The sequence below is a fragment of the Agelaius tricolor genome, unplaced genomic scaffold (genome assembly GCF_023055355.1).
Source record: "Agelaius tricolor isolate 1412-34295 unplaced genomic scaffold, bAgeTri1.0.p SCAF_22, whole genome shotgun sequence".
In the NCBI taxonomy this organism is placed as follows: Eukaryota; Metazoa; Chordata; class Aves; order Passeriformes; family Icteridae; genus Agelaius; species Agelaius tricolor.
The window spans coordinates 9,038,417-9,060,804 of NW_027269282.1; the positions used below are offsets into that span (position 1 = coordinate 9,038,417).

At 44.4% G+C, this 22,388-nt stretch overlaps 1 protein-coding gene across 2 annotated transcripts in view; it reads left to right on the plus strand.

The window, feature by feature from the left end:
- The window catches only part of GRK5 (G protein-coupled receptor kinase 5), a 153,888-nt gene extending 145,717 nt beyond the window's left edge, over positions 1 to 8,171 (plus strand). For both annotated transcript variants that reach the window (XM_071445971.1, XM_071445972.1), the window contains 2 exons: positions 564 to 695; positions 1,491 to 8,171. In XM_071445971.1, coding sequence (XP_071302072.1) covers positions 564 to 695; positions 1,491 to 1,589 — 231 coding nt within the window. In that variant the 3' untranslated portion in view covers positions 1,590 to 8,171. The remainder of the gene's footprint in view (positions 1 to 563; positions 696 to 1,490) is intronic.
- The last annotated feature ends 14,217 nt before the right edge of the window (positions 8,172 to 22,388 follow it).

Sequence of the window (22,388 nt, forward strand, 5' to 3'; positions counted from 1 at the left end):
TGGATTTCTACAGAGGTGTTTCGAGCTCTCAGCCCCTTCTGTGGCTCAGCTGGAAATCCTTAAGGACCCTCCTCTGGTGACCCTGCTGTCACCCACTGTCTGCAGTCAGCCCCAGCTGCAGCAGCTCACTCTGCACCCTGAGCTCCTCCAGCATTTCCATGTCTGGGTCTTTGTTTCTGCTTGGTATCAAAGCACAGCCAACAGTGGATTTCAGAATCCAGCTCTGCATCAAACAGCAGATCCACTTGGGCAGAGGGCTGCTAATAACTGGGATTTTGTAAGTGTGCCTGTCTTTGCTTGGTATTCTCTGCAATGCTGGAGGAAAGAACAGAAAGTCTTGTGGGGCAGCTTCTGACAAGCCTGATGTGCAAACACACAGAGCAGACTCAGCCTCTGCTTTTCATACTCTCTGTTTGCCCTCAAATACACCAGCAGGAATCAACTGTTAACTCTCCTCACACACTGCTGACTTTGAAGAACCTAGCACTACTGGAATTTATTTAGTGCAGATGAATAATTCCCTTTTTTTTTTTCTCTCTCTCTCTCTCACTATATTCCACTAGATGATAGAAACAGAGTGCTTCAAGGAGCTGAATGTGTTTGGACCAAATGGTACTATTTCACCAGACCTAAACAAAAGCTACCCCCCAGAGCCACCCAAGAAAGGATTGCTGCAGAGAATATTTAAGAGACAGGTGAGATCTTTTATGACTAAGACCAGGAAAACTCCTGTAGATGCCTGCTTTCACAGCCCTGTTCTGGTGATATTTATGCCAGGAGAAGGGCAGTTCATCTTAGAGAGGGCTGGCTCTCACATTTTCCTCCACATCTCAAGTTTTTCATCTACCTTGTGTGATTTTTTTTTCCACCAGTGTTGCTCATGAGTTTTGTTTCCAGCAGTTGAAAACTTCTTACCCAACCTGTTTTTCAGTGCTATGCTGAAATGCCTTTTGAAACTGTTCCATGGTTTTAAGAAGCTCCTCGTGAAAATCCTTGATTTGTGTGTTTAAAAAATAAAAAGGAAAATGCACATTTTGAGGGAGGTAGTTGTGGCAGGAAAGCAAGATAATAAAGAAGAGAGCCACCTGGATGAAACACGATCTGCAGCTTTCATGAGACACCAAGGCACCACCTGCAAATGTCAATCACATTCTTAGACTGGCCTATTTCTGTAGGGTTAAAGCCATGCCTGAGCATTGGCAGGTACCCACTGTATTAGTCAGATTTAGCAGATACTGACATTTTGCAGTGAATTGATTTGGCTCCTGGAGCTGGAGTGAGTCTTCTTTGCTGCATTGCTCAAGAACTGCCATGGTTCTGCTGACCTAGAGAGACTACAGGTAGGAAAATGAAGAGGATTTTGCATCTGAAGGTCTTCAAGGAAGAATCTTGCAGTCCGGCCAGTATCATAAAATGAAAAATGCTGGATTAAAAATAAAAGCATGGCATATTATGGAAATTTAATTGTCATTTTCTTCCTCTTCCTACAGCATCAGAACAATTCAAAGAGTTCTCCAAATTCAAAGGCCAGTTTAAATCATCACATAAATTCAAATCACGTAAGTTCAAACTCCACTGGAAGCAGCTAGTTCCAGCTCAGCCCCATGAAAAAACATGTTGCATCCTTCCACTATAATCTCTGGAGCTTCTGTGGATGAGAGAGCCTCCACCGTTGAGTGAAAAGAAAGAAAATCTGGATCTCCCAAATTGGAGATTTTCCATCCATTCCTTCCAGTGGAGCCTCACATTTTAAGAAGAAATTTCCACTCAGGTCTGTTTTTGGAGGTGGCACTCAAGACTGTGTGAATCAAATTTGTCTCTTTAGAACATTGCAATAGAAATTCAATGAACATGACTACTTGCACGTATTTAAATAGCATCATACTAGAACTGAATTTTGTCTTTATTATTTTTAAAGAAAAGTTTTGTAAATTTCTCTATTGTCTCAGTTTACATTTTGTACATTTGTATTTAAATGAAAGTCAGACTTTGGAGGTGTATATTTTCCAAGCAGCAGCTGTAAAGCCATGTGTTTTAAGACATTTTTTTAAAAGAAACAAAATGTGACTCAAGACTTCCAGAGCCTCAAACGAGAAATCATTCTTTTTAGCAATTCTAGAAAATTCTTCATAAATCACTTTATCAGACGGGGGTTTATTGACATGCATTTTTATGGAACAGTTTATTCTTAATTATTTTACATCTGTATATTTGGTTTACAGCAACACTGCATACATTTCTCCTATTCATTAGTTTGTAATGTCTCGCATTAAATGCTAAAAGACAAGATATTGATGCATTCAAAAATGCAACTTGCTATGCTGATGGTTTGTGATGTCTTGGGACCAGCACAGCTGAGATTTGCACTTATGTTGTTGTTCCATCAAAGGGTTTCAGTTAGACAGGGAGCCCTGTTTTAAGCTCTTTTCCTTCCCTAGTGTTTGTGCTGTTTCTAGCAACAGGCAGAACAAAGCTGAGGGAGAGGTGACCAGGAAAGCAAATGTCCATTTCTTTTTCTAGGACTTCAAACCTGCACCTGCTGAAATAAGAGCAAAAGCCCAAGGTCTTTCCACAGCTGCCCACATCAAAGAGGCAGCAGGAGGGAAGTTCAGCAGTCTGGTTTGTGCCAACCATGAGATTTGTGACAGCTTTGTAGAGCTGAGCTGTGGAGGTTCAGAGTGGGATCTGAGCTGCTTTTGGGTAGTAGCAGAACCCACGGGCTGTGCCTGCACTTAAAGTACTTCCATGTGTCATGCAAACACCCCCTGACACATCCCCTCAATTAGATCCTCAACTGAATGAAATGCCAGTATGAAATAATAACTCCCACTCCCAGCTCCATCATTCTTTGTCCAGGATCCTTTAACCATTGACAAATACTCTGTCTCCATTAGGATGAGGAGGATCAGGCAGGATCAGTAGCAGTACCTCAGGCATCAGAATCAGGCTCTTCTCAAGTATTTCACTCCTTATTGTTAAGAACATCAGGCCAAAAATATGGTAACTTCCCTTCCACAGGAACTGGAAAACCTTTGTGCCCACAACTGCAGCCCAAAGTGTCTGTAGGCTGTGTTGGTTCCCCAGACTCTTTACAATGTTGGCTAGACTATACGGATTTTTTAAACCTTTGGGTCATCAGGAGCATCTGAAAGCCACCCTGGTGTGTCTAAAATCCTGTTAGCCAGCAGTGGAGCTACCCCAGGGTCCAAGGAAGCCAAAATTCATTAGGCTGCCACGTGCATGTTCTGTGTGGCCAGTGCTGAGGGGGAAAAGGATGAAGGTTAGTGGTGGCAAATCCCTGGGTGAGAAACACACAGGAATGACATAGCAAAGCAGCTTGAAGTTGTGAGACAGAGAGACAGAACAGGGACTTGCATAGAGCAGCTGACAGAGAAGAGTCAAGACAGGGAGATGAGGCTTCAGCCATTCTCCCATGCCAGATGGTGGCATTGCAGATCTCATAGAAGATGCAGGATTTTGGAGATGTTGCTAATTTGGCAAGTGAAGATGAAAATCTTCATTCTTCACCATCTCCTAGTATTGAGAAATAGCAGCCAATCCCTTACTGAAAGCTGGTGCACAAACTGCAAATGTTGATTATATCTTTTAGATTCTCCCAGCCTTAACCTGTGGTGGATGACATTTTAGGGACAGCAGTGAATGACAGCATTTGTGCCTTGTCCTGCTGTCCTTTGAGCCAGGACAGAGCTCACTCAGCACCTCTAGGACTCTGGCAGTTGGAGTTTAGGGGCAATGCAGAGTCCTGGAAGGGTGAGAGCATTCATTCTCCCTGGATACCTGCAGGGTGTGATGCTAGGGCTGGGTATCCTGAATTCTCATGGCATGGAAGAAGGATGCTGCTGTGCACCTGAAGGCACCAAGCCTGGGATGGAGCCCCTCTGAATCCAACCTCCTTGGAGCAGTGAGAGAGGAAGGGGAAAGACACAAAACACCACCAGCAGACAGAGATTTCATCCCTGCAGTGTTTCTACAAACTACAAACAGCATTACCATGCTGGGGCAGCAGAACTTTTCAGCCCCCAGCCCTGGAAGGCTTAAAATCCATCAGAAGTGCTAATGACCAGTCCTAGGGAACTCCTTGTCATGGTTTGGCTACAACAACAAAACCTGCAGGATTTCTTTTTTATTCCTTCTTATTTTTGTTGGGGTTAGTTTTTTGTTTATTTTTTCAGCTTACCTTGCACTCAAAGCTGGAGTAGGAGCACAGTCCTTGCACTTCCATTGTGTGACCAGGTGCAGTTTGGGCCCAGAACTCAGGGCTGAAGCCCTGTCAAGGCAGTGCCCTGCTCAGCCAGGCTTTCACAGGCATTTGGCCATTGGCTCCATGGAATCGAATTTAAAAACCCCTGGGAACTTTGAAAAAAACTTACAGTTTTGTCACACAACCTTGGAGAGCATTTGCAATAAGATTTTTAGTATTTTGATTCCAGGTGAATTTTGAGGTGAGTTTGCAGGTAACAAAGGAGTAGAAAGGAGTAGCTCTGTAATAGCTTTCCAGACTGATTCATTTTCTTTATCTCCTCTTCAGTTAGCATCCAAATTCTTTCCAAAAAATGCATATGCTTAGGTCTGGTTGCTTGTTTTAAATAGACAGATGAGCAAACTTAGCTCTTTTTAAGAATCAGAAATTGTTTCCAATCTGATCCTGAATTATGCAAGCATGTCTTTTATTTTTAAATCTTTATTGAGGAGTCTGATGAACACTAATTAGTTGACAGACTTTCATGAGTCAGGTGTTTGCTATTCATTTCCTACAGTGTCTCAAGGTTCACTTGAGTCTTGTAACATTTTTTTCCCCACTGTTGGATGTGAGGCTTTTTTTAAACAAATGAATAATGAAGGGAAAAAAAAATAAACTCTTAGATGTGCACTCTTGACCTGGATTATCTAAAAAGAGGTTTTTCACAAGAATGGCCATGACTCAGATGTTGTTTCTGAACAAAAGCCTGCTTGTGAAGCTGGGAAAGGTGTGAAGATAATCAAACCAAGCAGGTAGTGCAGATCAAAGTGAGAGTTAGGGAGCTGCAGAATTCAATATCTCAGTGTTCACCTGGCCCTGCTGGTTCCTGCCAGCTCAGAGACAAAACAGCTCTCCATAAACACAGCTTGGTACCACCTCAATTTGCAGTCACCCCAGAAACTACAGCTGAGAGTGCCATCAGCAATAGGAATCAAACTTGGCTGACCCAGTAAAGCACCAGATTTGAAGACAGTGATTCTTAAGGTCATTCACCCAAACCTCAGGATCCCGCTTGAATTCGCTGCTCACATTTCAAATCCAGCTGACCTTTTTCAGTGGCCATGCCTCAACTGAAAGAACCAGCAGGAAATGAACTTGCATTAGTGGTAAAACCACAGGCAGGGTGAGGAAGACACAGAAGCTGTGAGCTCTGGAGGACAGGCTGTGAAGTCCCACAGGGTGTGAATCTCCAGCAGGGGTGCAGGGGCACCACATTGCAGCACCTCCTTCCTTGGGGCCACCATGTGTTGGTCAGAGTTTCTGCAGTGACCTGGAACAAGGGCTGGCCCATGCTTCAAAGGCAATGTTGTCCCTCTGAGGGTCAGAGGGGAGAGCTGGATGAGGCAAGCAGGAATCCCCCAGCCTGCATGGACAGAATCAGCCAGGAGCTCCCTGCACAGGCTGTTCTGGAAGAGCAATAAATGCACAACCCCAGAACACATCTGCTGCTCCTCACCAACATCCATGGGACAGGAACGGGCTCCATTGTGAACAAGATGCTGGTGTTTTCACCCCTGCTCCACAATTAGTTGTGATCATTGATTTGTTCAGTTAATGTTTGTGATATTCCCTGAAGTTGCTCACTGCAGAGGAGATCATTTGTCAGGCACTTCCCATACAATCTTGGAAAGACTGGACTTTTCTTTGGAGGAGCATCCTTTCTGTCTCTTGGCATGTGGACCCTCTTCCATCACGTGGAAGCCTGCAGGAGCTGTAGAAGCCCACACTTCAAGGCTCTCCTGCCCAAGGATGGTCCCAGTCTGTCTCAGGCTTCAGGGAGGTTCATTTGGCAGTGAATTTTGGAAGAATCAAATGTTCAGCGGCTCCATGGAAATCAGGAAGTTCCAGAGTTGTCTTTCTCAAGCCTTTCACACATATGACCTTCAACTTAAAATAATACTAAAGATTTAGAGTAAGGAGAATAATTACTAACACCCTCATGTAAAGTTAAGAGAAAGTCTGCATCAATTTAAAACATCTCTTCTGGGTGCTGGGCAGGACACACTTCCTTTTATACTAAATAATATTAAAGTGCTGGCTGGTAATAATTGTCTTTCCTTAAATGCAAAAACTGAAAAGATAAAGAAATCGGTTCAGAGGATTTTAAAATTATTTCCTTTGGGGAAAAGAAAAAATTTCATCAAAGAAGGTGAAAGCCAACAATATGCTACAGTATTATGGGCTGACCTCCCCCAAATTTCTCTGTGATAATACAAATACAATCTGCTGCAGTTGGATCAGCTAAGCTGGTGTACTGACAAATGGGCTTTATGAAAGAAGCAATTTTAAACAGATTGCTGCCTATTCATTAACATGAATATTACTGCTGGCACATATGTATTCTCCTTGCTTTATGTACTGGAGCCAGGAGTGATGGTTTGTATTCCTCTTCTGGCTGTGTTTTTCTTCACTGCCCTGGGCAAACCTCAGTGCAATTTTGTTTTCGCATTCCCAAACACGGAGGGATGCTCTCTGTCTGTCAATGGAAAGCACTTTGGAGTCTGTGCATAAACCAGATCAGTATCAAGTCTTTGTATTATTATTTAAATGAAATAGGCTTAGTGTAGCTGCTCTTTATTTACATGACTAATGAGACACTCTCCTAAATTAGAACTCTTTTATTATTGGTTTGTCTTAGCTCCTTAGAGATACTGAAACAGAACAAACTGCACTTCTGTAAGACATCTCCAGCAGACAAAGAGGTGGCAGTGCAAATGTTTCAAGTATTCAATTCTTGCTGAAGAGCTGGCCAGTAAGCGTGGCATTCACATGGAAACACTTCCTCTGATTTTTGAATGGAGATAAATAGTTATGAGGAAGGGAGCAAAACAACATTCATTGGTTCAACTTTTTTGGCCAAGCCTGCAAAGGATTCTCTAGGCACCCATTGACTGAGGTGCTGTGTGAAGTCCCAAACGTGGATCTGGGGCAGATTGGGTCTGGAAGCAAAAGAGGCAAAAAGAGCAAAAGTGCCTGAGGTCAGTGGGCTCCAGAGGGGAACTCCAGGGTTTCTGGAGTGGTCCTGCAGAGAAGATTCACTCCCAGAGAAGAAACATCTCAGGTAGTGGCTGGACGGCAAATGTGTTTTCCTTTCTCATCACCCCACATGCAGCTGTTGGATGTGTTAATTAGCAAGGTCAAACGAGTTGTTTCATGTGTATTGAATGCGGTCTCCCTTAATTGCATTTCTTTCAAACACTGGACACTCTTCTAAAAGACTGAGCATTTTAGCCTTTTGAAGCTGAAAGCTGTAAAAACTTTATTTTGTGTTTCTGAGCAATGTAGATAGACCTAAAGATTTCATGAACTATCATGTGGTTGCCCATATCTGACTAATAATTAAATTGTAAAATTGCAGTTTCATATTAGGGTTAGTCTTTTCACCTGCTTTAAAAATTAAAAATCATATTTGGTATATAAACACACACAGAATATCCTTCTGATTGAATTTCAAGAGCATATCCAGGAGTAAATGTTTTTAAGCACTTCTAATACTGTAGTCTATAAGAGGAGCAGACACTTCTAAAGCAATGTTAAAAGTTGTCTTTCATAACTGAGTCAACAGATCATTTTTGTAATAAACTAAAGCAAGTGTTCTCAATTAGAAGAGCTAGTGGCTGTTGATATTGTACAAAAAAAGTCATTCTAATATCCAAAGGGTTAGGGGTGGGGAGGGTCTGTTTGGTTTTGTTTCTCTTTCCAGGGAGATCTTTAACATTGTTTGATGAAGCTAGTTTCATTTTGAGATTGTTACTGAAGATAAAGGCTTCTGTGTTCTATGGCTGCTTGGATTCTTCGTACATAATGTCCTAGTAATGTCACAGTGCTGCTGTATTTAGATCAAACCACTGTTTTGATTGGGTTTTTTGGCTTTTTTTTTTTTTTTAATAAATTCCTTAATTTAAATACATGGAAACCATATGTTTTGCTTTAATGAGGCACCTAATCAAGCAGAGATTCCTCAGGTGCTTTGGATCCTGAAGAGGGTTGCAGGGAGGGTGGGGTGCAGCCCATCTCTTCCTGGATGGCTTTGTGTGGTTTCTGTGTTCTGTCTCCCCACAGAGGTTGAGGGACCCAGCCTGGGGTTGGACCTCACTTTGGGCAGGTTCTGTTCTCATCAGGTCGTGTTTCACCTGATACCCCCTTCCCTTCCCTTCCCTTCCCTTCCCTTCCCTTCCCTTCCCTTCCCTTCCCTTCCCTTCCCTTCCCTTCCCTTCCCTTCCCTTCCCGCTTTTGGGGTAAGTTCAGGGAGAAGGTGACAAAATCAAGGCTTGAGCTCTGCTTTAAGAGAGGTGAGCACTGCCTGATTTATGAGGCCCTGCTTGGAGAATAAATAAAACAACAACCAGCCAAGGTGCTGTGCAGAGTTCCATGGAGGAACATCTGAAACAGAGATAAAGGGCGGCTGCAAAATCACCAGCACAACAGTGATGGTGCACTGCTTTTCCTTTAAGAGGAGAAAAAAAGAACTTTTCAAAGAGGCATAAAGAATATTTTTATGAGACCACCAATGGCAAGCAGTGTCTGCATCAAGTTGCACGGAAGAACATTGAGAAAACAGATTATCTGCATGAAAGAAGCAGCCACATCCAACAGCTAAGCTCAGTAAAACCCAAGGTAATAGACTATATAGATTCAGGTCATGCATATTATCACTCTCTAAACAAACCCAAGCCATTTTTCACAAGGTTTTAACAATCTGAGAGGCTGTGAGATGAAATTTTATTTCTTCTCTTAACAGCTCTTGGTGTTTTGTTGTTTTTTGGGGCTTTTTTTCTCTGTAACTTCATGTCTTTTCTGTGCAGCAACATCTAGATATGTTCCCTCCAGGGAGATTTAGTCTTCTTAGACTTTTCCACTATCTCTGACATGGGATGTGCAGCTTCTCAGAGGAAAGTCATGACACTGTTTTGAAGGAAATCCAATTTAAAAGGCACGTCAACTTTTTATAATTCCTCGGGGTGCTTTACAGATGAAAAATACCATAAATGGGCCTGACTCTGAAATTTCAGGTCTATGGGGTCTTTCTAGGGGAGGAAACATTACAAGTTTCTACCAAGTCAGAGTCTATCTTTTAGGGTTTTGAAATTCTATTTCACAATTGGTATTCAGTAAAAGTAAAAACTAAAATTTAAATATGGCCTGTTAAAAACTGATGCTCTGAATTGTCTTGAGTAGAGAAAAGGAACTGCCCAGAGGCTAAGCAGCTTGAATAACCCATTTACAGATGCTTGGGTAAATCACAGAACCATAGAATCATTAAGGTTGGAAAAGACTTCCAAGATCATCAGGTCAAACGTTTGACCAAACACCACCTTGTCCACTAAACCATAGCATTAAGTCATTTCTGGAACATTTCCAGGGACTCCACCACCCTCCCTGGGCAACCCATTCCAAAGCCTCACCACTCTTTCAGAGAACAAAATTCCTGGTTTTCTGGTTTCTTTTTAATTGCAGCTTATTGCTGCTAATTTTTTTTCTTAAGGGAGCTTTGTTTTCCTTTGCTGTCAGCAAATATCAGTCTCACCCTGACAGTGCAAGTCTCCACATACCTCTGTTCACTTAAATGACAGAGATCTGCAGAGAGGCTCAGGATGCTCCAGGCCTGCTCATCTGGGGTTATTGCAGTGTGACAGCCATTAACATATCAGGAGCAAAAAGGCAGGCAGTTTCCCTTTTCTGAAAAGCTTGTAGATGGGAAATGACTTGCAAAACCAAACTTCAAAAGGACACATCCAAGTGTGCAAAGCCACATGTTTAAGAAATGAAAGAATTAAGGTTGCCTGTGTCCCATTAATACTGTTCCTCATGCACTGTTATTATTATGCCCTCACATAATACCATGTTATTATTGTGCATCCACTCCTAGAGGAGAAACCAACCTCTGGCAAACTCACAATGAAAACCAGATGCATCCCCTCAATGGCATCTGCTAATACATTATGAGTTTCAGACTTCCATTTAAATCTTTGAAAATAAAAATATTTTCCTGCAGGGAAAATCTCACCTAATTGGCTGCTCCCTCCCTTTGCAGCAGGAAGACAATTGGGAATTCAGAAAAATTCATTTGGCCTAAATATTTAGTGTTTTCTCCCACACACAAAGAACTGAGAGCTCTCAGTATCCTATCTCACTTCCCTTAGATTATCTTGATCCCAGGATGGGGAAAAGGATGTGGAATGAGTCTTACATGTTTCCCTTCCCCTTTTTTTAGGGGGGAAACTCTTGGTTGTTTCCTGAGGGAAGTGGCAGAGGGATGTGAGAAGTTCCTTAATCTGCCCTCCCTTTTCCTCGTATCTTCAAAGTCTGAAAAACACAAACATGAGGCCAAGAGCTGAGGAGGCAATGCAGAAGAAATATTTATGCAAGCAGGTGTTGGGAAGAAGGAAAATGTGACCTGCAGAAGGGACAAGACAACTTGGGGGGGCAAGTTTCACCAGGGCTGAAGAAACAGAGGCACAAGAAGGGAAAAGTGATGGAGAGGAGTCAGACTGGAAGGGGCTGGGTATAGCCAGGGCCATGGTTTACTTGTTAAATCACATTAAAACAAGTCTGAAAGCAAAGAGAAAAACATCTATTCAAACCACAACTATAATGAGGAATTTATTGCTGACGATACCACAGGCAGTAATAGATCTTTCTGGAAGTTTAAAATCATTGCTTCATTTGGGTCTGATATTCACTGTGGAATTAAACATTGACATTTCCCATAGTAAAAAGATTCAGCTGCAGCTGACATTTTATACTTACATGACCACGATAAACATTAAAATACAATAAACAATTTGAAGTTCAGATTACATTAGGAATTCCCTATATGGTTCTTGTATTTACAGAAGGAAAGAGGGAAGGAGCCTTCTTTCATACTTAATTCCATCATTCTAACTTAAATCCAGCATTTTTTCCTCTTTGCCCCTGTGGTGGTTTTTGAGTCAAGGGGTTTTGAGTCTGCAAATGAAACCATAATGGCTGATCATATTTAAATGTAGATCTTATGTCTGTGTTTGCTTCCTCATGCATCAGACTCTTGCAGTGATCCACCTCGTAATTACATGGCAATGACTGAAAATCAGTAATTTTTTATCAACTATTTGCATCTGTGTCAGAAATAAGTCACAGTAAGAACATAAATCAGTTGGGCCACAGTGTCACGATAAAAGCAAGGGGCTTAAAAGAAGTGAAATAGAGTCAGAATACAACAGCCTTTCCTCAGATTAATTAACACAAAGTGCACAGCAGGAAACAAGCTACTCCTCTGACACTAATCAGCTTTTTTGAAGGCAACTTAAGTATTCTAGGAATACATGCATATGTTGAGTACACTGCTGTAACATGCGTGTGTTTAGAACACTGCTATAACTGCACCTACGGCTCAATCATGCCGATTCTTTCCAGGAAATAACTGAAAACAAATATATGCAATGTTAATCAAGAACAATCCCAAAACAAGCCCCTTTCTGCATCAGAGCTAAAATCAGAGTGGTGCAGAGCAGGACCCAACTCTTCCAGGGCTGCACGAAAATCTGCGACCATCTCCAGCATCACTTCTCCTGCACCAGCGCTTCTAGAGGAGCAGTGATGGGCACTGTCAAAAGCTCCAAGAAGTCTCCAGAGTAGACCTTTAGGATGTTCTGGATCTCCTGCTGAGCCTTGCTCTCCATTCCCCTGTGGCTGTGCTGCTGTGCTGGGCTGCAGGGCTGCTCTCCCTCCTGGCCCAGCACCCGCACGGCGCCGCAGCCGCTCCTGCGCCGCCACACCCTGGGCTCCAGCAAGGGGCTCTGGCTCCTCTCTGCAGAGCCCCTGGGTTTCCTGCTGCACCTCTTGCTCTCGTAGCTCCCCAGCTCCATCAGCCTCTCGTTGAAGTACTCCTGCAGGGGCTTGTCCTGGAAGCCAGGGCTGGTGGGCTGGTGGCCTCTCAAGCAGCCTCCAGAGCAGCTCCCCAGGCAATGGGGTAAGGAGCCCCTCCTTGGGAAGTCACTGAGCCTCTTCCCTCTTTCCAGGTCCTGGAAAACTTGGTTGAAGGCAGGATTTCCCAAATAACTTTTTGATAACTGTTTTAAAGGGGGAGAGGTGGGGGGGTGGGGGAAGGCAGGGTTGGGGGCAAAAAGAAGAAGGAAATCTGAGTTAGGATATGCTGGCTTAAATAGAAATAGGATCGAAGGTATAAGGTTGCATACAATAAACAGCTGTTGAGATGTTTGAGATTCTTAATCCAAATTGCCTGAAGACCAAGCAGTTTGGTACCAATCCCTCTCTGGAACAGAGGTCCAGGGGGCTGAGGTTAATGCTGAGCATTTTTACCTCCAGCTGACTGGGACACAATTTGTGTTGTCTCTGTGAAAATCTAACTCTTTAATTTCTCGCTTGTCTGTATTAACAGAACTTTAGGTTTATCTTTTTCAAATCCCATTAGCTTGTAGCTGCTGTTTCCCAAGGCAAAACTTGATCCTACTTCAAAGAGATTCATTTCCCCCCACCTTCTTTAATCCCAGGTAACTGCTGAACTCAGTGTACTTTTACAAAATTGCATTTTTCACATTCAATATACATTCATTTCTACATCTTAAAACTGTGAAGTTTATTATTATTATTATTTTCATCATCATCATCAATATGCATTTTTTTTTCTCCTCTTTTCCCATTGCAGGATGCCTCTCTCCTTTACAACCAGCCAAATCAGTACTCAAATTATTTAAATAGTAAAGAAAAACCTGGCCCAGCCCCCATTGATACACTTGGGCATCTTTAAGGTTGATTTCAGGGGAACATCCATGTGATAAGACCTTTTATTGACTGGGAGATAAAATTTTGGCAGAAGCTCACCATGTAAAAGATTGCCTTTCCACAGTTTAATGTCCTCTGGGTTTTCAAAGTCCCTGCTCTGCCATTCCCACCTTTCTCCCAGGTACTCCAAGACACCCTGGCCTGTCTCAAGCTACCAGGAGCAACAGCTGGTTTCTGTACAGCAAGTTAGGCCAGGCCATGGCCTTTTTCTCTGAAAACCTCAGCAGTTTGGCTTGAGAGAAGAACTGTTTTATATTATATTACTGTTTCTGATCAATAAAAAGAAAGACTACACTGTATGTGGATGACAGCCACAGCGGGGTCGTGGAACATTTTGCAATCATTTATTACTCCTGACAATGCCTTTGGTATTAAAAAAAAAAAAAAAAGCCATCACTCATGCAGTTTCTGACAATCTCTAATTAAGTCTAGATCCTCACTAAGGGTCCAGCCACAAATCTGGTTTGAGAGCCCAGCAATGTCTCAGTGGGGCACTCCATCATCAGCCCCTGGCACGCTGCCTGCTCCTAATGAATGAGCAACATTGAGCTCAAATGAGAAATAGTGGGTTGGACATGCCATGTAAACTGAAAAGCATTTGAGTTTTTGATCTCCCATCACACTTCACTCTGGAGGGGACCCAGCAAATGCGATGTCCCTGCCTGGAGTGGTTGTACTTTTGGAATAAGTTAGGTAATTGGACACTTAAACCTGACCAAAGCAGTCTTCCTAACTCAAACTTTTTAAAATGGTTTAAAAAATAAAATCAACCTAAAAATAATAATCAGCTTTTAAAATGTAGCAGAATTAAAGCCTTTCAATTTTAAGTTTTTCTACACCCAACCACAGCTCAGACTTTATTATCATATCAAACATCAGCTTCCCAGAACATAAGGGAACTATTCATGCAGCAGAAGAATAGGTAGCAGTCACTGTATATTGCAAAGAGAGTTTTGGCATGCAAACCTTGACATCCTGGAAGCCTGGATATTCTGGGATGATGGGCAGGGCACACTTGCTGACTCTGTCTGACCACTGTTGTTTCACAGTCCTACGAGAGCACCTGCAGCTCCTGGAGAGGGGGCTTTGCCCCAGCTCAGGTGGATTTTCAGCAATGCCAAACACTCTGCAGTGTTTTATGTAGCAGGTTCTCAGGCACAGGGTCGAGGCAGGGCCCTCCATTTCAGCAGGATGCAGAGGAGTCTGGAAGCTGTGTGTATTCCAGAGGAACTCTCTCTCCCAGGAGTTTGGAAGCTGTGTGTATTTCAGAATAACTCTCTCCCAGGAGTTTGGAAGCTGTGTGTATTCCAGAGGAACTCTCTCCCAGGAGTTTGGAAGCTGTGTGTATTCCAGAGGAACTCTCTCTCCCAGGAGTTTGGAAGCTGTGTGTATTCCAGAGGAACTCTCTCTCCCAGGAGTTTGGAAGCTGTGTGTATTCCAGAGGAACTCTCTCTCCCAGCTCTCCTCTACTGCATACCCTGGTGCCAGGGTACAGCCTGTGGTGCTGAGTGCCAGCACAAACAGATCCCAGCAGGAGATGCCTGTGCTGAGCTCTGGGACCCTCAAACCATTAATGCTGCTTTTATGCCCTGAAAGCTCCCCACAGAAGGTGGGCAGATGTGAAGCAAGAACGCAGAGGGCTCAGGTGAGAGGGAATTTGCAGGGATGACAGTGTCCCATGTCATCTCAGCCAGGCTGCTGTGGCTGCTGACGTGGCAGCAATTAGGGAGGATCAGCAGCCAGGGCAGGAGTCGTCACTCAGCCTATTTGGAGCAGGCAGATCACTGCCCTTGTGACTGACAGGGATTCCTGACACCAAAACCTTCAGGGCTTTAGCTCAGCAAGGTGAAAGGTGAGTTAAGTTAACACAATGAACAAACAGTGTCGGAAGCTGCAATAAAAAATTCCTCCCAAGAATTCCCGTGCCTCTTGGCTTCCTCAGTGTGGTTGGAGATGGGCTCCAGCCCTGGAGAACCAAGGAGACCCAAACTGCCTCACTGTGTGTGTCAGCAGAGGGATGCTCTGCCTTCAGACAGCCCAGCACCAGGGCAAGTTTGGCAAGAGATGATGGAAACAGCAGGATTCCTTTCAGCCAGAGCTGAGCAAATGCTCCCAGCAAGAAGCCATGGCTGCCCTGAACAGCCCAGAGCCCACACATTGCAGGGGAAGGGCAGCCAGGGAGCAGCTCCACAGCTTGGACTGGGAGATACCTTGGTGGAATCATCTGCTGGGATGTATGTGGCTGCCACAGGTGGCACAGCAGGAGCTCTGGCAGCACAGGGCTCCTCTTTGTCCCCAGGGACAGGGGACACCTCCAGCCACTGCCCCCTGGGGCCGCTGCATGCAGAGCTTTGGCACTGGGGGATGAATTGTCCCTTCTCCATCACACATCATGGAGTAATTGCTGTGCACACTGCTGCTTGTGGAAGGAATACAGAGGGCATTTGCAATCCCCTCACCCTCCAAGGCTTCTCATTTATTCAATGTGTTCATAAACGTTTGCCCACTCTGAATGCATTCATGCGAATACTTGCAGGTGCCCTGGATGAGCCAGAGATCCTTATCAATCCAGGGTATCCACCAACACTTGCATGCACGTTTTCAGAGCCCTGACTGTGAGCTAAAGAGCTTTGGGTGTGATCCATGAGGCCATCAGCTGGATTCAGGTCAGTGCTTTAGGCTCTCTGGCAGATGACAGCAGGGCAGCACCCTCAACCCCCCCCTGGTTGGTGGAGCAGCATGTCAGGAGTGGGACAGGAAACATTCCCAGCCAGCCCTTCTCTGTCCACTGTAACACTCCTTCTTTTACCTGCTCTGTCATTTTTTCATTTGAGGGTAAAACAATTCTCAGGCAGAGAACAAATCTCTCCCTGTGAGTGGCCATTGCAGCCGCCCCCCAGCAGCCCTCACAGAGCAGGGTCTGTGTCCACAGCTCTGTGTGAGCCTCACACAAATTCAAATGTGAGGCTGGCAGTAGCAATTTGCATGCAGAGATGCCACAGTGCTCACAAAGTAATGGAGCTGTGAGTCATCCCTGCTGCTGCAGCCCTGATGGTTTGCAGTGCTGTTGTGTACATAATGGTACCTTCACATAGAAATATAATGTGGCCTTGCTAGGAGTACCTGAGAAAAAATTTTAAAGCATCAAAAAGATTTCCTGGAAAGGAATTTTCCCCAAAAAGCCTTTCCTTGTCCCATTTGGCAGAGGAAAAAATTAATTTTTTTACTAGTCATCCTTCCAAAATTTTTCAGATACACCCTGGGCCACAGTTGTTTTGTGTGGTGTTTGTGAAGTCCCCAGGATGAGGTGAGAGATGAGAATTTGACTCCATGTTCTCAGAAGGTTGATATATTATATCATATCATATCATAATCATATTATGCTATACTAAAACTATACTAAAGAAAGAGAAAGGATACATCAGAAGGCTTAGCAAGAAATGATAATGAAAGCTTGTGACTGACTCCTCAGAGTCTGACACAGCTGGACCATGATTGGTCATTAATTAAAAATAATTCACATGGAACCAACCAAGCATTCACCTGTTGGTAAACAATGTCCAAGCCACATTCCAAAGCAGCAAACACAGGAGCAGCAATCAGATAATTATTGTTTTCATTCCTCTCTGAGGCTTCTCAGCTTCCCAGGAGAAAATCCTGGGCAAAGAGGATTTTTCAGAAAATATCACAGTGACAGTTGTGGGGATATGTTCCAGGCAAACCTGGATCAGTAAGTCCCTGCAGACAAGCAGGGGCTGGGTTTTGTCTGTGAGTGTTCAGAGCAGGTCACTGCCCCCAGGTACAAATGTGCTGCCCAGAAAAAGGTACCCGGACTGTCCGTAACTCTTTGTCTCTATTGTCTCACATTGTCCTAATTCAATTTGTCCAAATTATTATTACTCTAATTGCATTACTATTTTTATAACCATTTTATTGCTATTAAACTTTTAAAATTTTAAAAACAAGTGATTGGCATTTTTCACAAAGATTATTTTCTTTTATCTAACACATTCTTTCTCTGACCTGCTGAGATCTGCCCAGCAGGTTGGTTCGTGGCACACTTGGGGTGGTGTTAGTCTTTTATACTAAGAACTACGTGTACTTTATTTACAATAATTTTCCAATAACTATGTCGGACAGTCTGTCTCTACCCTAAAGCAATCCCAAAGTGCCACCATCCCAGCAGAAGGTGGAGGACAGGAGCAAGCCGAAGGACAGAGACAGAGCCATGTGCACTGCAGAGCTGCCTTGCCCTGCCCAGGGGACAGAAAGCAGCAGCAGGAGGAGCCCAGCTGGCTCCGCTGAGTTCTTCTGTCCCCAGGTCAGGAGCCCGCGGTGCTGCCCACGCTGTGCCGGCCCAAAGCGGAGCTGTGTGAAACAGCTGCTGCTGCTGCCCTCGTAAAGAGTTCCCTCTTTCCATTCAAACCTGCAGCCTCAAACCTCTCCTTATCAAACCCTGCTGGCCCCCAAAGCGTTTCCCGGTTCAAGTGAGACACCAGCAGCTTTTCGCCTGTAATTGCGGATGGCGCTCCATGGATGTGCGAGCGCTGCGCGGGATGGGTGAATTCCAGGAGCTGGGAGGAACAGCCCCGCATTCCTGCTTTAACGGGAGGGTCTGGTTCTGCTCCCGCAGCCTGAAACTGGAGCTTTGCTCTTTGCCGTGCTCCTTCCTATGCCGTGGTCTCGGGTTTTGTGTTGCTAGAATGGTTCCTGAGGTATTAAAGAGTCTTTTTTCCCAGCGACCGAAGAAGAAGTTGAGATTCCTCAGCTCTGGTTTTCAAGGTGTGAAAAATGTGTATTTTATGATTGGCTTTTTGCAAATATTCAAATGAATATTACATGTGTTGTGTTAGAAAGTAATGCTGTATTAATTCTCTTAAGTAGTGTGTTAAATACAGCTTTAGGTTACAACAAAATGTTAAAATAGAAACTATGCTATGTAGGATACTTTTTTTCCTAAAGAAAGGACTCGCCCTGAGACAGCAGCCACAGGACACCTGAATCTTTCAGAGAAAGAGAATTTATTGCCCATTATCAGGAGAAATGAACTTCTTCCTGCCTCAGTCAGCCAGGAAGAAGCTGAGGATGACCAGACAGAATCCTGTGTTTGAATGGAATTTATGCATCATGGATGAGGTGTATGAATATGCAACAGGCTATTGTTTTTAAGGGTTAATCCTCTGTTACCGTGGGTCCTTTTTCAGGCTTGTGCTGCCCAGAAAGAGGTACCTGGACATCTGTAACTCTTTGTTTCTATTGTCTCATATTGTCCTAATTCAAATAGTCCAAATTATTATTACTCTAATTGCATTACTATTTTTATAACCATTTTATTACTATTAAACTTTTAAAATTTTAAAAACAAGTGATTGGCATTTTCCACAAAAGTTGTTTGTTTTCTCTTATCTATAACATTCTCTCTCCAACCCACTGAGGTCTGTCTGGCAGGTTGGTTTGAGGCACACTGACCACCCTTGGGGTGGTGTTAGTCTTTTATACTAAGAACTACGTGTACTTTATTTACAATAATTTTCCAATACCTATCACCTATGTTTGATAGTCTGTCTCTACTCTAAAGCAATCCAAAAGTGCCACCATCACAGCAGAAGATGCAGGACAAGAAGAAGAAGAAGAAGGACAAGGCAAGCCCCAATTCCTCCATCTTGCCTCTTGAACCCCCATTCTAAATCCCCAAAATTCTACTTTTCCACCCTGTGGCAAATTAACTGTCATTCTACTTAAACTCCTGTGGCTTGTAACTCCTCACACAAAGTTGGTAATTGTTCCCAGGGGCTAAAATTGAAGGTACAGGTATCCTTGACTCTGTGCCAAGGTCTCTGAGCCCTTTGCCAGGGCCTCAAGTCCTCCAGGGCAACCAGAGCAATGTCCTGGGTTCCAGCACCGTGTCATCACTGCCTGCAGTGGGGCCAAGGCAGTTCTCTCTTCAGCAAAACTCTCCATCCTGTTTAATACACAACTTTGCATTATCCTGGGATCCTCCAGGGAGAGGAAACATAGTTTTCAGTAATGTGTAGGCTTCACTAGTTACCCACCTTATCTACCAACCTTTAGATTCTTTTAAAAAGAATTTTTGGATAGTTTGGGGGACAGTCACACCCCTGATGTCAGATGAGGTGCTCAGGATGTGCCCAGCCTGCATCAAACCCCAGAAGGATGCTCTCCTGTAAGACTGAGTGCATGAGCAGACAGGAACAAACACTCACAGCAAGAGCAAAGTGAATTGCACTGCAAATCTCTTCCTCTGTGCTGTTCAAGGGGTGCCACTGCTCCAGCACATTGTCCTGTGCTAGAAACAGTCCAGAGTGTGCCAGGACACAGCAGCAGTCCTGCTACAGCACCCAGAGCTCAGCAAATCCTCTCTGAGCTGCCTCAGGGCCCACAGAGCAGGGTCCCCTCCAGCCAGCAAATCCTGGACCAAGTGTGGTGTAAAGCCTTTAAACTTTGTGTGTGATGTAGAGCCTTTATGTGTGGTGTAAAGCCTTTATGTGTGGTGTAAAGCCTTTTAAAAAAGGAGTTCTTGTGCAACTGGGGTAAGTGCTGGCTTGTAACACCTGAGAACAGAGGCAGTCCCAAATCCCTGACAAGGCAGAGCCAGGCAGGGGAGCCCAGCAGAGCTGAAGTTCCTCTGGCCCAGAAGTCCAGAAGGGAAAGATGAGCATGGACACACCAGCCCCACTGCTCCTGACCACGGGAGCAAAGTGTGTCCTGAAAAGAGAAGCAAGGAGCTGTTCCTGGCACAGAGCAGGGCTCTGGTCCCTGCTCCAGGGATTGGGAGCAGAAGTAGAATTGCAAAAAGCTGAGTCAAAATTTTCTGTTCTGATGTTACTCAGTTCCTCATTTAGAAAAGGCCTTGGTCTGGCCCTAAAAAGAAGGCTGGGCTCAATGATTGCCTGTGCATCCCAAATTCCCCCAAATCTACAGGTGTGACTTCATGTTACCTGCAATTATCTCCCCCCCAGTTCCCAAGAAGAGCTGGGGGGTATAGGAATGTGCTTTTTGTTGATGGAGTGACAAAACTATCCTTTGTCCCCTCAAAAAGGAAAGAAGCCTGGAAGTTTTCTCCTTGACAAAGTGAAAAAGCCATCTCAGAGGCCTCAGGGACTTCACCTTAAACTTAGGGACAGCTAATTGGACAGAAGCCAAAAGATCCTGCTTGGGCAATTCACTAGAAAAAGAAGTGAACAAAGAAACTGATTGCTTTTGGGAGGTGTTTTAATAGGAGCAAGAACTTCTTACACTTGGCTCAGCTTTTCTCTGTTTGTTATTTTGCCTTTTAATTGAACCTTTTTGTTTCCAACACTGCAACAGAAGCTATCTTACTGATTTGATGCCTCCAATGGTAGCTGAGTTATCTTGGGTATGTTACAGACTTTTAAGAGCTTATGAGACCTTAGATAAATATTCACCTTATGGGTGAATCTATCCCCCATTTTACTTTACAATCAGAAACCCCTGATCTCACTCACACTCTTCTGACCTCAGACCAAGTTCCATGCATCTCTTTTCCTTTTTTAGACAGTTAATGCTCTTACAGGGAGAGACAGATGGCACCCATTTGCAGATGTCAAACACTTGCCTCACGTGGCACGTTCACTGTTGGATTCCACCAGAGGCTCGTGGCTCAGATACTGAGATTTCAGTCATAATCACCAGCTTGAAACGTCAAGCAAACGCTCCCTGACCAGGTCTGGCCACAGTTACATCACTCACTGCTTCTGATTCTTTTTTAAATCATTTGTAAGTTGGAGTACAGCAGGGGGATTAAATGCCTGGAGTGCAGGAAGAAGAATATTGGAAGTGGGTGCTAAAGAAGAGATGGAGAAAGAATAAAAAATTGTCACTGCTGCACTCATGGGAGGGAAAGGGCAGAGCTGCAGGACAGGACCCACATTTCTCAGTACATGTGAAGCTGATTTGGGAGCAGTGCCACGGGTGTTTGTGATGAATATTCTGATTCACACTTGGCTCTCCTTCCATGCAAACTTCCCCAGGTGAGCAGTGGAGCAGGCAGGTGTGACCCTCTTGGCACAGAACAAAGCAGCTGTCAAGCTGTGAAGTTCCCTCAGAACTCAGCTCTCGGGGCTTCTGTTTTTTTGTTTCTTTTCCTGTTTTTGGGCCCAGGTTTCTGAGCTCCCTGGCAGGTGGCTGGAAGCACAGGGAATGTGCTGCTCCCTCTGGGAGGGCAGTGGTGGCTCCTTGTGTCTGCTCACAGCTGCTCCCTGTCAGCAGTGAATGCACCTGGACCTGCTCAGCCCTGGGGCACCTCTGGGGCACTTTGCCAACATTGCCCATCCCCAAGGGAAGTGCTCTGTAAGGTACTAAAGCAGCCTCCTCACTCTTCATTCTGGAAACTAAAGGGCAGCACAATTGTGACCGTGTTCACAGGGGTCTGAGGATGAGGGGAGAGATGAGGATCTGACTCCATGTTTCACAAGGCTGATTTATTATTTTATTATATGTATTACATTAAAACTATACTAAAAGAATAGAAGAAAGGATTTCATCAGAAGGCTAGCTAAGAATAGAAAAGGAAAATGATAACAAAAGCTCGTGTCTCAGAGAGTCTGAGCCAGCTGACTGTGATTGGCCATTAATTAGAAACAACCACATGACACATGAGCCCAATCCCAGATGCCCCTGTTGCATTCCACAGCAGCAGATAACCATTGGTTACATTTTGTTCCTGAGGCCTCTCAGCTTCTCAGGAGGAAAAATCCTAAGGAAAGGATTTTTCAGAAAATATCATGGCTACACACAAGCACAGTGCTGACACTGCCACGTGTTTTGGACACATTAAACCAGTGTGGTTATTCCAAAGTGCCTCACCTGCCCACCTTCATCCCATGGCAGCTTCCAAAGCACAAGGAGCCACTAGCAAATGCACAGCCGAGCATCCAGGGTGCAGGAAAAATACCACAAAAGTCAAATTAAGTATCATACACAAGGTGGCTGCTGGTCAGGAACAGAAATGCTCTGATTCCCTCCACAGATACATTCATTTTGTCTGTGTTCAGTACCTGAGCTGTGCTGCTGACCATGCAGGGGAGCCTGGAGCACAGGGACAGCAAGGGAGCCCCCCATGCTCACCTGGTACTCAGCAGGCTCAGGATCCCACATTTCTGTCCCTCTGCCCCCAGCAGGTACAGGGGGTACATGGGGTCCTCCTGAGCTGCAAAAAGCCTCAGATAGCACAAGGGGATCTCCAGTGATCAGTGTTTGCACCCCCATGATATCAGCTCTTCTCAGTGCTACCAAAAATGTCACAGGCAGAGAATCAGGGTCATGAGCACGATTGGAAAGTCCAGGTAATTTTCACTGGGAC